A 15,104-nucleotide genomic window follows, 5' to 3' on the forward strand; every position below is an offset into this window, starting at 1 on the left:
GGGAAATAGTGCAAATGACTGGGAGATGTATAAAAGAAAAAGGCAGGAGGTCAAGAGACAGGTGCAAAAGGTGAAAAAGAGGACAAATGAGAGTTGGGGTGAGAGAGTATCATTAAATTTCAGGGAGAATAAAAAGATGTTTTTGAAAGAGGTAAATAAAGTGCGTAAGACAAGAGAACAAATGGGAACATCAGTGAAGGGGGCTAATGGGGAGGCAATAACGAGTAGTTGTGATGTGAACTGGAGATGGAGTGAGTATTTTGAAGGTTTGTAGAATGTTTTAGAAGACAGAGTGGCAGATATAGGGTGTTTTAGTTGAGGTGGTGTGTGAAGTGAGAGGGTCAGGGAAAATGGTTTGGTAAACAGAGAAGAGGTAGTGAAAGCTTTGCAGAAGATGAAAGCTGGTGGGTTTGGATGGTACTACAGTGGAATCTATTAAAAAAAAAGGTGACTGAGTTGTTGACTGGTTGGTGAGGATATTCAATGTATGTGTGGCTCATGGTGAAGTGCCTGAGGATTGGCGGAATGCATGCATAGTGCCATTCTACAAAGGCAAAGGGGATAAAGGTGAGTGTTCAAATTATAGAGGTATAAGTTTGTTGAGTATTCCTGTGAAATTATATGGGAGGGTGTTGATGGAAAGGGTGAAGGCATGTACAGAGCATCAGATTGGGGAAGAGTGGTGTGGTTTCAGAAGTGGTAGATCAGGTGTTTGCTTTGAAGAATGTATGTTAGAAATACTTAGAAAAACAAACAGATTTGGATGTAGCATTTATGGACCTGGAGAAGGCATATGATAGAGTTGATAGAGATGCTATGTGGAAGGCATTAACAGTATATGGTGAGGGAGGCAAGTTGCTAGAAGCAGTGAAAAGTTTTTATCGAGGATGTAAGGCATGTGTACGAGTGGGAAGAGAGGAAAGTGATTGGTTCCCAGTGAATGTCCGTTTGCGGCTAGGGTGTGTGATGTCTCCATGGTTATCTAATCTGTTCATGGATGGGGTTCTTAGGGAGGTGAATGCAAGAGTTTTGGAGAGAGGGGCAAGTATGCAGTCTGTTGTGGATGAGAGGGCTTGGGAAGTGAGCCAGTTGTTGTTCGCTGATTAAGAGCAAGGTTATTAGGTACAGTAGGGTAGAGGGACAAGTCAATTGGGAGGTAAGTTTGAATGGAGAAAAACTGGAGGAAGTGAAGTGTTTTTAAATATCTGGGAGTGGATCTGGCAGCGGATGCAACCATGGAAGAGGAAGTGAGTTACAATACAGAGTTGGGGAGGGGGCAAAGGTTCTGGGAGTGTTTAAGAATGTGTGGAAGGCGAGAACATTATCTGAGAAAGCAAAAATGGGTATGTTTGACGGAATAGTGGCTCAAACAATGTTAGATGGCTGCGAGGCATGGGCTATAGATAGGGCTGTGCGGAGGGTGGATGTGTTGGAAATGAGATGTTTGAGGACAATATGTGGTGTAAGGTGGTTTGATCGAGTAAGTAATGAAAGGGTAAGAGAGTTGTGCGGTAGTAAAAAGAGTGTTGGTGAGAGAGCAGAAGAGAGTGTATTGAAATGGTTTGGTCACATGGAGAGAATGACTGAGGAAAGATTGACAAAGAGGATATGTGAGTTAGAGGTAGAGGGAACGAGGAGAAGTGGGAGACCAAATTGGAGGTGGAAGGACGGAGTGAAAAAGATTCTGAGCGATCGGGGCCTGAACATACAGTAGGGTGAAAGGTGTGCAAGCAATAGAGTGAAATGGAACGATGTGGTATACCAGGGTTGATGTGCTGTCAATGGATTGAACCATGGCATGTGAAGCGTCTGGGGTAAACCATGGAAAGTTTTGTGGGGCCTGGATGTGGAAAGGGAGCTGTGGTCCCGGTGCATTACACATGACAGCTAGAGTCTGAGTGTGGATGAATGTGGCCTTTGTTGTCCTTTCCTAGCGCTATCTCGCACGCACGCGGGATGAGGGGGGGGTGTTATTTCATGTGTGGCGGGGTGACAGCGGGAATGGATGAAGGCAGTATGTATGAATATGTGCATGTGTATATATGTATACGTATGTATATGCTGAAATGTATAGGTATGTATATGTGAATGTGTGGGCATTTATGTAAATACATGTGTATGTGGGTGGGTTGGGCCATTTTTTAGTCTGTTTCTTTTGCGCTACCTCATTAACGGGGGAGACAGTGACAAAGTATAATAAAATAAAGTAAATATTACAACTTTGTACATTTGTACAAATTGTACATTTCCTTTTCCATAGCCAGAGGTTGAACCATTATGTGACGTTCATTTTTTCATTCATTTCAAGCTAAAAGTTTGTTTTCTAAATTGTTTCTTACACTTTTCATATGTATATATATGTATGTGTGTGTGTGTGTGTGTGTGTGTGTGTATATATGTATATTATCCCTGGGGATAGGGGTGAAAGAATACTTCCCACGTATTCCTCGCGTGTCGTAGAAAGCGACTAGAGGGGACGGGAGCGGGGGGCCGGAAATCCTCCCCTCCTTGTATTAACTTTCTAAAATGGGAAACAGAAGGAGTCACGCGGGGAGTGCTCATCCTCCTCGAAGGCTCAGAGTGGGGTGCCTAAATGTGTGTGGATGTAACCAAGATGTGAAAAAAGGAGAGATAGGTAGTATGTTTGAGGAAAGGAACCTGGATGTTTTGGCTGTGAGTGAAACGAAGCTCAAGGGTAAAGGGGAAGAGTGGTTTGGAAATGTCTGGGGAGTGAAGTCAGGGGTTAGTGAGAGGACAAGAGCAAGGGAAGGAGTAGCAATACTCCTGAAACAGGAGTTGTGGGAGTATGTGATAGAATGTAAGAAAGTAAATTCTCGATTAATATGGGTAAAATTGAAAGTTGATGGAGAGAGGTGGGTGATTATTGGTGCATATGCACCTGGGCATGAGAAGAAAGATCATGAGAGGCAAGTGTTTTGGGAGCAGCTAAATGAGTGTGTTAGCGGTTTTGATGCACGAGACCAGGTTATAGTGATGGGTGATTTGAATGCAAAGGTGAGTAATGTGGCAGTTGAGGGAATAATTGGTATGCATGGGGTGTTCAGTGTTGTAAATGGAAATGGTGAAGAGCTTGTAGATTTATGTGCTGAAAAAGGACTGATGATTCGGAATACCTGGTTTAAAAAGCGAGATATACATAAGTATACTTATGTAAGTAGGAGAGATGGCCAGAGAGCGTTATTGGATTACATGTTAATTGACAGGCGTGCGAAAGAGAGACTTTTGGATGTCAATGTGCTGAGAGGTGCAACTGGAGGGATGTCTGATCATTATCTTGTGGAGGCTAAGGTGAAGATTAGTATGGGTTTTCAGAAAAGAAGAGTGAATGTTGGGGTGAAGAAGGTTGTGAGAGTAAGTGAGCTTGGGAAGGAGACCTGTGTGAAGAAGTATCAGGAGAGACTGTGTACAGAATGGAAAAAGGTGAGAACAATGGAAGTAAGGGGAGTGGGGGAGGAATGGGATGTATTTAGGGAATCAGTGATGGATTGTGCAAAAGATGCTTGTGGCATGAGAAGAGTGGGAGGTGGGCTGTTTAGAAAGGGTAGTGAGTGGTGGGATGAAGAAGTAAGAGTATTAGTGAAAGAGAAGAGAGAGGCATTTGGACGATTTTTGCAGGGAAAAAATGCAATTGAGTGGGAGAAGTATAAAAGAAAGAGACAGGAGGTCAAGAGAAAGGTGCAAGAGGTGAAAAAAAGGGCAAATGAGAGTTGGGGTGAGAGACTATCAGTAAATTTTAGGGAGAATAAAAAGATGTTCTGGAAGGAGGTAAATAGGGTGCGTAAGACAAGGGAGCAAATGGGAACTTCAGTGAAGGGTGTAAATGGGGAGGTGATAACAAGTAGTGGTGATGTGAGAAGGAGATGGAGTGAGTATTTTGAAGGTTTGTTGAATGTGTCTGATGACAGAGTGGCAGATATAGGGTGTTTGGGTCGAGGTGGTGTGCAAAGTGAGAGGGTTAGGGAAAATGATTTGGTAAACAGAGAAGAGGTAGTAAAAGCTTTGCGGAAGATGAAAGCCGGCAAGGCAGCAGGTTTGGATGGTATTGCAGTGGAATTTATTAAAAAAGGGGGTGACCGTATTGTTGACTGGTTGGTAAGGTTATTTAATGTATGTATGACTCATGGTGAGGTGCCTGAGGATTGGCGGAATGCGTGCATAGTGCCATTGTACAAAGGCAAAGGGGATAAGAGTGAGTGCTCAAATTACAGAGGTATAAGTTTGTTGAGTATTCCTGGTAAATCATATGGGAGGGTATTGATTGAGAGGGTGAAAACATGTACAGAGCATCAGATTGGGGAAGAGCAGTGTGGTTTCAGAAGTGGTAGAGGATGTGTGGATCAGGTGTTTGCTTTGAAGAATGTATGTGAGAAATACTTAGAAAAGCAAATGGATTTGTATGTAGCATTTATGGATCTGGAGAAGGCATATGATAGAGTTGATAGAGATGCTCTGTGGAAGGTATTAAGAATATATGGTGTGGGAGGCAAGTTGTTAGAAGCAGTGAAAAGTTTTTATCGAGGATGTAAGGCATGTGTACGTGTAGGAAGAGAGGAAAGTGATTGGTTCTCAGTGAATGTAGGTTTGCGGCAGGGGTGTGTGATGTCTCCATGGTTGTTTAATTTGTTTATGGATGGGGTTGTTAGGGAGGTAAATGCAAGAGTTTTGGAAAGAGGGGCAATTATGAAGTCTGTTGGGGATGAGAGAGCTTGGGAAGTGAGTCAGTTGTTGTTCGCTGATGATACAGCGCTGGTGGCGGATTCATGTGAGAAACTGCAGAAGCTGGTGACGGAGTTTGGTAAAGTGTGTGGAAGAAGAAAGTTAAGAGTAAATGTGAATAAGAGCAAGGTTATTAGGTACAGTAGGGTTGAGGGTCAAGTCAATTGGGAGGTGAGTTTGAATGGAGAAAAACTGGAGGAAGTGAAGTGTTTTAGATATCTGGGAGTGGATCTGTCAGCGGATGGAACCATGGAAGCGGAAGTGGATCATAGGGTGGGGGAGGGGGCGAAAATTTTGGGAGCCTTGAAAAATGTGTGGAAGTCGAGAACATTATCCCGGAAAGCAAAAATGGGTATGTTTGAAGGAATAGTGGTTCCAACAATGTTGTATGGTTGCGAGGCGTGGGCTTTGGATAGAGTTGTGCGCAGGAGGATGGATGTGCTGGAAATGAGATGTTTGAGGACAATGTGTGGTGTGAGGTGGTTCGATCGAGTAAGTAACGTAAGGGTAAGAGAGATGTGTGGAAATAAAAAGAGCGTGGTTGAGAGAGCAGAAGAGGGTGTTTTGAAATGGTTTGGGCACATGGAGAGAATGAGTGAGGAAAGATTGACCAAGAGGATATATGTGTCGGAGGTGGAGGGAACGAGGAGAAGAGGGAGACCAAATTGGAGGTGGAAAGATGGAGTGAAAAGGATTTTGTGTGATCGGGGCCTGAACATGCAGGAGGGTGAAAGGAGGGCAAGGAATAGAGTGAATTGGAGCGATGTGGTATACAGGGGTTGACGTGCTGTCAGTGGATTGAATCAAGGCATGTGAAGCGTCCGGGGTAAACCATGGAAAGCTGTGTAGGTATGTATATTTGCGTGTGTGGACGTGTGTATGTACATGTGTATGGGGGGGGTTGGGCCATTTCTTTCGTCTGTTTCCTTGCGCTACCTCGCAAACGCGGGAGACAGCGACAAAGTATAAAAAAAAAAAAAAAAAAAAAAAAAATTACAACTTTGTAGATATATGTACATTTGTATATAAACATTTATCATTAGAAATGAGAATACTAAAAGCTGCACATTAAAATGTGTACATATTGAGGTGTAAGGAAGTCGCATCATAAAGCCAGCTATGTCGCTACCTAAATATCGATTCATTTGAGAAGTTCCCCATTTATATAAGTAACTTTTTACTAGATTGTTATGTACACACATAACTTTCTTCTTATATACTTGTCACTTCCTGTGAAGCAAGGTAGCACCCAGAACAGATAAAGAAATGGCCTTATCAAGACATCCACACACTATCTGTCATGTATAATACACTGAAACCTAAGCCCCCATTTACAGCCAAGCCCCACAGGCCTTACTGTGGTTTTTCCTGTACTTCAAATTGCCTCAATTTACTCATCTCATGCATGCCTCACACCCTCTAGCATGTTCAGGCCCCAACTCCTCAAAACATCTTTCACTCCTTTCCTCCAACTCCTATTCAGTCTACCCCTACTTCCTATTCCTTCTAATGTCAGCTTCTCATCCTCTCCATATGTCCAAATCATTTCAACTTACCCACTTCTAATGAACACACCTCTCCCTTACTCAATCAGTTCTTCTCATAGCACATGTTGCCCTCAAACATCTCATTTCCAATACATCCACCCTCTTTTGTACTTTATGATTTAAGACTCACAATTCACATGCATACAACACCATTAGAACTACTATACCATTAAACATCTTTGCCCATCACAACCAGTGACCTCTCTTTTCAAACACTTCTCTGTGCATCTAAGACATTATCCCCCTTACTCATCCTGTGGATACTTTCAGCTTCCTTTGTTCAAAAGACTTCAATGTCCACTTTACTTTCTCCAAGTTCTTGCCATTCAATCTTACACTCCATCCAACTTATCTCACCTCCAATACTAAACTATATGTACTTACTTCTATTCATGTTAACTCTCAACTTTGTTCTTTCACAAATTCTCCCAAAATCATATGCCAGTTTCTGCATTTTTTCACTCATGTCTGCCATGCCATGTCACCATCAAATGTCAAATTGTCCATCACCAAGGCCCCTGTCCCCTACTCCCAGCAGAATTCAAACCCATTTCTCTCAATAATCCTCATTTTTACCTCACTCACCACACCATCCATAAAGAGATTAATCATCTATGTTGACATCACACCCCTGAAACAGATTCATCCTCTACTGGAACCACTCACCCTACTCTCTTCCTTCTCATGCATACTGCCTTATTTTCTTAACAGAAACTCCTCTGCTTCTAGTAGCTTTCCTTCCACACTACAAAGTATCTCAATCAACCCAACAGTGCCCCCCACCCCAAAATAACCCTGCCTGGCTCCCCATACATATTCAAAAGTGATGTCACACTTACACTTCAGTACAGTACTTTGTCATCCCTCCTTTGGCCCTGATTACCATCTGCACACATCTGGGCATGGAACTGGCAAGGTTCCTGAAGCATTCTAGGTCCATGTTCTGGGTCCATTGGGCCTTGATCTGAATAAGGTGAGACACTGATGAGGTGTTGCAAGAAGCAGCTGCCTGATTGTGTATTCTGAGTGCCCAAGGCACTAGAAATTTCACATGTACCCACATTTTCTTGCCTCCAGGCAAGAATTCAGGCTTTCTTCTCCTTAGAAAGGTAAGAGCCAACCATCTTGAAGCACAGGTGGAAGAAATACAGGACCCAGAAGTGATATTTCCAAAATGAAGTGGCAGCCAGGAAGATTAAAGAAAGAACACCCTTCCTTCAACACAGCCTGAGTCACAATGAGGTGGGTTGCTGATGCTCACACTATCAAAAACACTAGTCTTGGCAACTTAATGAACAATAATTTAACCCTGTTAGCATTACATGCTTGTATCCACCATAAACCTTAGCTGTGTATCACCTTTGAAAATATAAGGGGGGGACAGATAAAGCTTTTTACACACACTATATCATATGCTTTCTCTAGATCCATAAATGCCACACAAATCCTTTTCTTTTGCTAAGTACTTTCCATAAGGATTCTTCAAAGCAATCACCTAACGTGCTCATTATTTATTACTGATGAAGCCTCACTGTTACTCCCTAATCTGATGCTCTGTGCATGTCACCATCCTCTTAATCACCACTCTCCCATACAATGATCCTCTCAATCACCACTCTCCCACACAACTTATCTGGTATACTCAATAAACTTGTCCCCCTCCAGCCCCAGCCCTTATAAATTGGAAGAATATAGGTGTTCTGGCAGTCCACAGTCACTTCACCTTGAGCCATGCATCAGGAAAATCCTAATGAACCAATCAATTACAATGTAATCCCCTTTCTAGAGAAATTCAATTTCAATCCCATCCACTCTAGCTGCTTTGCCACAATTCATCTTAAGAAAAGACTTAACCATCTCTCCTCTTCCACATCCTAAATGCCCTTCCTATGCCAACCTATCACCTAACATATTCAACAGTCCTTCAAAAAACAAACTCCATCTCGTCATCTCTTCTTTGCATGTTAACAACTTCCTATCTGCTCCATTCAATAATGCTCCCGCTTACTCTCTTGTCTGAGAGAGCTTAATACGGTGTGCTGAAGTGGTCTTGACAAACAAAGAGGATGACTGAAGGAAGGATGAATGAATGAGTATACATGTCAGAAGTATGAGGGAACAAGAAAAAGGAGGAAACAACAAAGGTGGAAAGATGATGTAAAAGACACTTAGAGATATTGAGGCCTAAACATGCATGAGGGTATGAGGCATGGACAAGAAAGAGTGAACTAGAGCAATGTGGTATACAGGGGCCATTGTGCCATCAATGAGCTGAACAAGGGCATGTGATGCAGTCAGGATAAACCATGGAAGGTCATGGATCCTAATTGTGGATAGAGATCTATGGATTCGGTGCATTATGAATGACAGCGTGTGAGTTGGTTTGATCAAATAAAGCTGTTATTCATCTGTTTCTGGTTATACCTCACTGTTATTCATCTGTTTCTAGTTATACCTAACTAAGGCAGAAAACAACAAACAAGACTGAAATAGAAATTCACACTTTTTCCATTCACATTTGACATTTCCTGTGCTATCAAAGAAGCATCAAGAATAGATGAATGAGCCTTTGAGGAAAAATCCTTCCTTGGCCCTCTTTTCTGTTCCTGCTACTGAAAAGTAAAACAGGAGGGGAGGGCTTCCATCCCCTTGCTCCATCCCTTTTAGTCACCTTCTGTGACACGCAGGGAATATGTAAAAAAGTTCATCCACATTCTGAGATCTTAACAGGACCAAACTGAAAGAGGAAATTTGTTAACTGTGAGAAAATGACTGGGCACCTGAGCCAGAAGGGTAAAGAAATCTGCAGTCATTAGGAAACTACCTCAAACATCAAAGAATAAAAGAAGGTCCTTAAATGTATTAAATAGAAAATAAACCACAAGTACTGGTGAATACTAACCTCATTATCTTTGTTCTCCTGTGGATCACTGCTAACAAATGGTAACATGTATGCCTTCACTGGCTCCTGTAAACCTTTGCCTTCAGACTTGCTTGAGCAAACAATAATATCTTTCTCAATGACTAAAGGAGGTTCTATATTTTTCAATTCTTTCTTTTTCTTTCCTTGTGATACCAATGGGCATTTGTTTGTATCATCTAGTTCCAATACAGTTTTAGTTTCAAAATTTTTTTTATTAAAAAACTGACTGAGACATTCTGAAACACTTGGATATCTGGACACTTTACCTTTTATATTTGTCAGTTCTTTACTTTCATTGTTACTGGGTCCACTAACTTGTAACTTGTGTGATTCTCCTTCAATTCCTGATCGTATCTCACGAATATCACCTGATTTTTTCAGTATTTCAAGTGAATCAGTGCCACCTGAGAATTTGTCTATTGTAATCAAATTAGAGGCCACCTCATTTTTAACGTCAAGAGAGCCAACTCCCTCATTCATGGACATATTGCAGAAGGATGCACTCAAGTCTCCTTCACCTGTAGCCTCATCTGCCCCATCTTTAACATATGCATTATCTTTCTCATTAAATTTGCTTGAAATGGCAGAACCCTTTTCAGGTGTCATATACTGAATACAAATTGTAGGCGAGGCTTTTCTGGCAAATATATTCATATTACAATGGTTTGTTGTATAAATATTTTTTTCTAGAATATTTCCAATACCCAGGTTTGATGTAGGGGACTGTTCACGTAACATAACTGAAGAATGATCCCTTGCCACTAGACTCAAAAGATTACTTCCAGTTTTGCTATCTACTCCATCTGTAGGGCACTCTTCAGGTAACATGCTTGAAGAATGATCCTTCATCACTGGACTCAAAAGATTACTTCCCATTTTGTTATCTACTGCTCTATCTGAAATAATCTGTTTTTTCTGACATGTCATAGATAAAGGAACTACTTCTATGGAGCTATTATGTTTCTCGGAATCCTTTTGGCATAATTCCACTACCACAGATCTTTTCTTGGCAGTGTCATTTCTGTCTGGACTACTTTGGCATAGCTGGTGTGAAACAGAAAGATTGATATTTGGATCATTATTTCTCAGTTCCTTTTTATATATTTGGTTTTGAGTTTGATGCTTTTCAGAGAACTGTTTATCATTACTAATTTTTCCTTTATTCCTAACATATTCATTTGAACTGCCCTTGAGAGGTGTAGATGACTGCCTAGTAACTTCCTGCAAAAAAGAGGAAGGTGATGGACATAACATTACTTCATCTACACCACAATATGGTGTTGAGGCCTCATTCATACTAAACTCTGTCTCAATTTTAATCCTAGGCAGAGATATCTCTTGGGCTACTGATGCTCTGAGATTTGATAAATTATTCCAGAGTGCCTCTCTTGGTTCGAGATCACTTTCACTGTGCCCTACTGGGAATAATATCTTTTTGGAAGTATTAGCTGAATTTTTAACAGCAGCCTCTGTCTGACACAACTTATCAGTAGCATTAATATTGTCAGATAATGATAAAAGAACCCTTTCACTTAACTGTGATGATATAAAACTGCTTAGGTGTTCAGTCTTTAAGAAGGCATTCTCTTTCTTCATATCAATTCCAAAGAAAGAGCCAATCTTGTCATGATTTCCCTTACTTGTGCATTTTGGAGTGGAGAAATACATCTTGGAGTCTCTTAGAAGGTTAGGCTGACACTGTGCTTCATCTTTCTGAGAAATGCATGAAGAACACCCCTCAGTTGGCCTTTGTTCATCCATACCATCATGCAAAGGGCAGTTTCGGGATTTGACCACAGGGTCTGGCCACAGATTTGTCAGTGTAACCTGATCTTTACACAAGTCCAACACTGATAATTCCTCTCTTCCTGCCATAATCACAACCTGTAGGCACATACATGTAGGAATATGAATAGTATTAAACCAAAGAAAACACCTGTAATTAATCCTTTACATACATTTGTATGTTGGTATCATATATGCAAGAAAGTACAAGGCATTTGAAATTGTTCAACCTCATACATTCTCTACCTAATAACTTCTTGCTCATTCTACTTTGACTTGAGAAAATCCTCTGACTCTTATTCTCTATATACTAATCCATGCCCAAATGAAGTCTCATTAAAATTACACAAAAAATACTTTATCTTAGTACATATGATGAGCACGTTATCGACCTACCATAACTAAACTTACCCTTCTCTTTACTTATTAGGCAGTTTTAACTCCATAACCTTCAATTGTAGTAATGAGGTACCCAGTATGATTCCCTAACATTATTTCTAAATAACCTTCCAGTGTAATAATGAGGTACCCAATATGATTAACTAACATCATGTGGATCTAAGCCATGCAACTTAATAAAAATGACCATAATGTGATAAGAATGAAAAGTCACCTTTGGCAAGGCTGATCATTTGGAGTACAGCCTCATCAAGAACTACTCACTTCAAAGGAATCTAAATTTCCCTACAACTGGAGGAAGCACAGCCTTTGGATGCAGGAGCCTCTGGAAAGATGTAATGGGCAACTCCATGAGTCTTTTTCTTTGAAGAGGTCTTAGGATGTTTATAAGTAAATATATAAGAATACCTCCTGTCTTTTGCATCCTGTTCTTGTTCCAAATAATTTACCTGGGAGTTCTAACTCTTTAAAAGTTTTTTCTTTCTAATTGTCCATAATTCTGCTATCAAAATATATCTGGAAGTCTCTAGATTGGCAAAATTAATCAGTTCATAATATCTTTAACTTTAGAACCTAAGTCACCCTCACTTCAAAAGGGTTGCCATAAAAATGCTTAGATCTACAGCAATTGAAAATTCTATTAAGAATACCAACAAATAGATGGAGTATCAATCTGTGTCCAGTTCATTTCAAAGAAGAGGTGACTTTCTGCAACTCTCTTAATCTTATTTTTAAGCAAAAGTAATACTTGGTCATAAATTACTCCACTGTCTCACTTTTAATCTGATGTGATGATCTGATATCATGCACCTACATGGAGGTAAGTTTCTGAAAAAAAAAAAGGCTGGAAAACAAATAATAAATTCACATTTAGAAAAAATGTTGAAGAAATGAAAAAATTGTCATATTGTAAAACTCGACATGAAGTATATGAAGAATGAATTTAACAATAAATGATGGAACTTTGGAATTTATGTAAAGAATTCTATTTCCTAAAAACAAGACTGAAAGTCAGTGCTCAAAGTGGAAACACTATTTCACCTAGAGATTAACAGGTGTGTTTACAGCACATTAACCCAGGATAAGTGTATCCTTGAGGAACCTTGTCTTGCATGGAACAACTTCCCCTACCAGACAGATCAAACCAATTCCATAAAGATTTTACTTTAAGCCATTAGTAAAGTACAATGGGCTGGTAGCAGAACCTACAGGGCATCACACATCTTACCCTAAGCATAGGTTGGCAGATCCCCCAATGCTCAGCACCACTGTTTTCTGAGGACTTAATGAAATCAAATTTCATGTAATTAGTGAAGTTTGTTAAAATACCTGCCACTGATGTTATCACCCATCTTTTCCCAGTTCAATATTCTGAATTCCTCTCACACTACCATACATAATTTTGGAAAAACGATATCCCTGTCTTAATCCCTCTTTCCATTCTTTTCTTATCAATGTCTGAATGTTGATGCTGCATTTTCAGATACATGTCATGTTACTTACACATATGCATTATGTATGCCTTGTCTTTTTCAGTTATTCAAAATAAAGTTATCATGATGGAATCAAAACACTTTTCCATAATCTATGAAAGTCATGCTACAAAGTTTCTCAGATTCATTCCATTAATTGCTGGAATGTCCGGAGATAGTGTTAGTGCTATAGCCAATTCTTTTACACTTCACACTTTAAATACTGCTAGTTCAGATGACTGATTGGAATCCAGTTTGCTGATACTACCCTCATATTCTTTGCATGCCATACAAGGGAACTGATAGGGGAAGAGTAGGGGGGCTGGAAACCTTTCCCTTCCCTAATTTCAGTTTCTAAGAGATTAAAAAGAAGAAGCCATGCAAAAGTGCTCATACTCCTTGAAAACTCAGCCTGGAATGTCAATATGCATGTAACAAGGATGAGATAAGAGAGATAGGCAGTATGTCTGGGGAAAAGAACCTGAATCTTCGGGCTCCGAGTGATATAAAACTCAAGTGAAAGGGGTAACAAAGTATTGGGAACATACATGGAAAAAAGCCTGGAATCAAGGTGAGGGCAAAGGATTGTGTGGCAATCCTGCTAAAGCAAAAGATCAAGAGATGTGGGAATGTGTGAAAGAATGTAAGGAAGTAACCCCCAGATTGATATGGGTGAAAATTAAAGTAAATTACAAGGGCTTGGTGATTGTTAATGCTTATGGTATCAAAAGGAGTAAGGAAGGCAAGTGTTTTCCAAGGAGGTGAGTGGTTATGTAGCAATTTTGATGCAAAGGATGGAAAAACAGAGTTGAGTGATGTCAGAGCAAGAGTAGGTGAGGTGGCAGTTGAAGATATCACCGGGGAAAATGGTCAGCAGCTTGCGTAGTTGTGAGCTGGAAAAGAAATGGTGATTGGGAATACCATGTCTGAAAACAGAGAAATACAAAAGTAAACATGGATGAGTGGGGATTATGGTATGTGAGCATTACTGGATTATGTCCTCATTGATAAGCATGCTAAAGAGAGACTTTTGGATGTAATGTGATGAGAGGATCATCTAATGGGATGTGTGATCATTTCCTGATCAAGGTAAGGGTGAAAGTATGCAGAGGCTTTAGAACAGGAAATGATATGGGAGTTTACAACACTGAACAAAGGTGGGTTGTAAGGGGATTTTGTGTCATAATTCCCATCACACTGAAAGGAGACATACTTCGAGAATTACATGAAACACACCTAGGTATGATATGAAGAGACTGGCAAGGTGCTATGTATGGTGGCCCAATCTGGAAAAGCAAATACAAGTTGTTTCTTCATGTTAACTATGTCAGTCCATATGGGCAGATCTACCTAAAGCACAAGTTCATCTGTGGACTTTTCCATCACAACCTTGGTCAAAACTTCATGCTAATTATGAAGATTGCCTCCATTAAGATATACTCTGTCCTTGTAGATGCTTATGGTTAGTACCCTAAAGTAGTTAAAGTGAAGAATACTACAGCTGATGTGACTGTAAAGGTTCTCCATGAGGTATTCAGAAGACATGGATTACCTGAGATTATAGTCACAGATAATTGCACAATTCACTTCAAAGGAGTTTAATGATTTCTGTTTAACAAATGGTATTCTGCACTGTACATCTTTAACAGATAAAACTTCTATAATGGTCAAGCAGAGAGACTAGTTCAAATTCTTAAGTCAGCTTTATGTCAAGCTGAAGCACTAAAGCAAGACGCTGAGACTGTCCTACAAAGATACCTCTTCCTATTGTATCATGCCACATTCTACAACAGGAATCACCACATCTGTGCCACTGATGGGAAGGAAACTGCACAGTTGTATGGAGTTAATATTTACATCCTTTACAAAGAAAGTGAAAGAAGAACAACAGTTCATGGCGAACTGAGGTGTTTCATGTTGTGTGTTGAAAGTGTGTGATTCAGCGCCAGGAAAACAAGACAAAAAAGACCACATTCGTTCACAGTTTCTAGCTGTCATGTGCAATGCACCAAAACCACAACTCCCTATCCACATCCAGGCCCCAAAGACCTTTTCATGGTTTACCCCAAACATTTCACATGCTCTGGATCAGTCAATTGACAGCACATCGACCCCAGTATACCAGATTGTTCCAATTAACTCTATTCTTTGCATGCCTTTCACCCTCCTGCTGATCAGATCCCGATTACCAAAAATCTTTTCAACTCCATCCTTCCACCTCCAATTTGGTCTCCTGCTTCT

General features: G+C 40.3%; 1 protein-coding gene across 6 annotated transcripts in view; it reads right to left on the bottom strand.

Annotated features, from left to right (window-relative positions):
- LOC139755464 (uncharacterized) overlaps nucleotides 1-15,104 on the bottom strand; it is a 104,551-nt gene that overhangs the window by 83,381 nt on the left and 6,066 nt on the right. For 4 of the 6 annotated variants that reach the window (XM_071673797.1, XM_071673795.1, XM_071673796.1 and 1 more), the window contains exon 2: nucleotides 9,187-11,091. In XM_071673797.1, the coding sequence (XP_071529898.1) occupies nucleotides 9,187-11,082 (1,896 nt within the window). In that variant the 5' untranslated portion in view covers nucleotides 11,083-11,091. Of the gene's footprint in view, nucleotides 1-9,186; nucleotides 11,092-11,605; nucleotides 11,717-15,104 lie in introns of all 6 variants that reach the window. The other 2 variants (XM_071673793.1, XM_071673794.1) reach the window with 1 other exon arrangement.

The sequence above is a fragment of the Panulirus ornatus genome, chromosome 19, assembly GCF_036320965.1.
Source record: "Panulirus ornatus isolate Po-2019 chromosome 19, ASM3632096v1, whole genome shotgun sequence".
In the NCBI taxonomy this organism is placed as follows: Eukaryota; Metazoa; Arthropoda; class Malacostraca; order Decapoda; family Palinuridae; genus Panulirus; species Panulirus ornatus.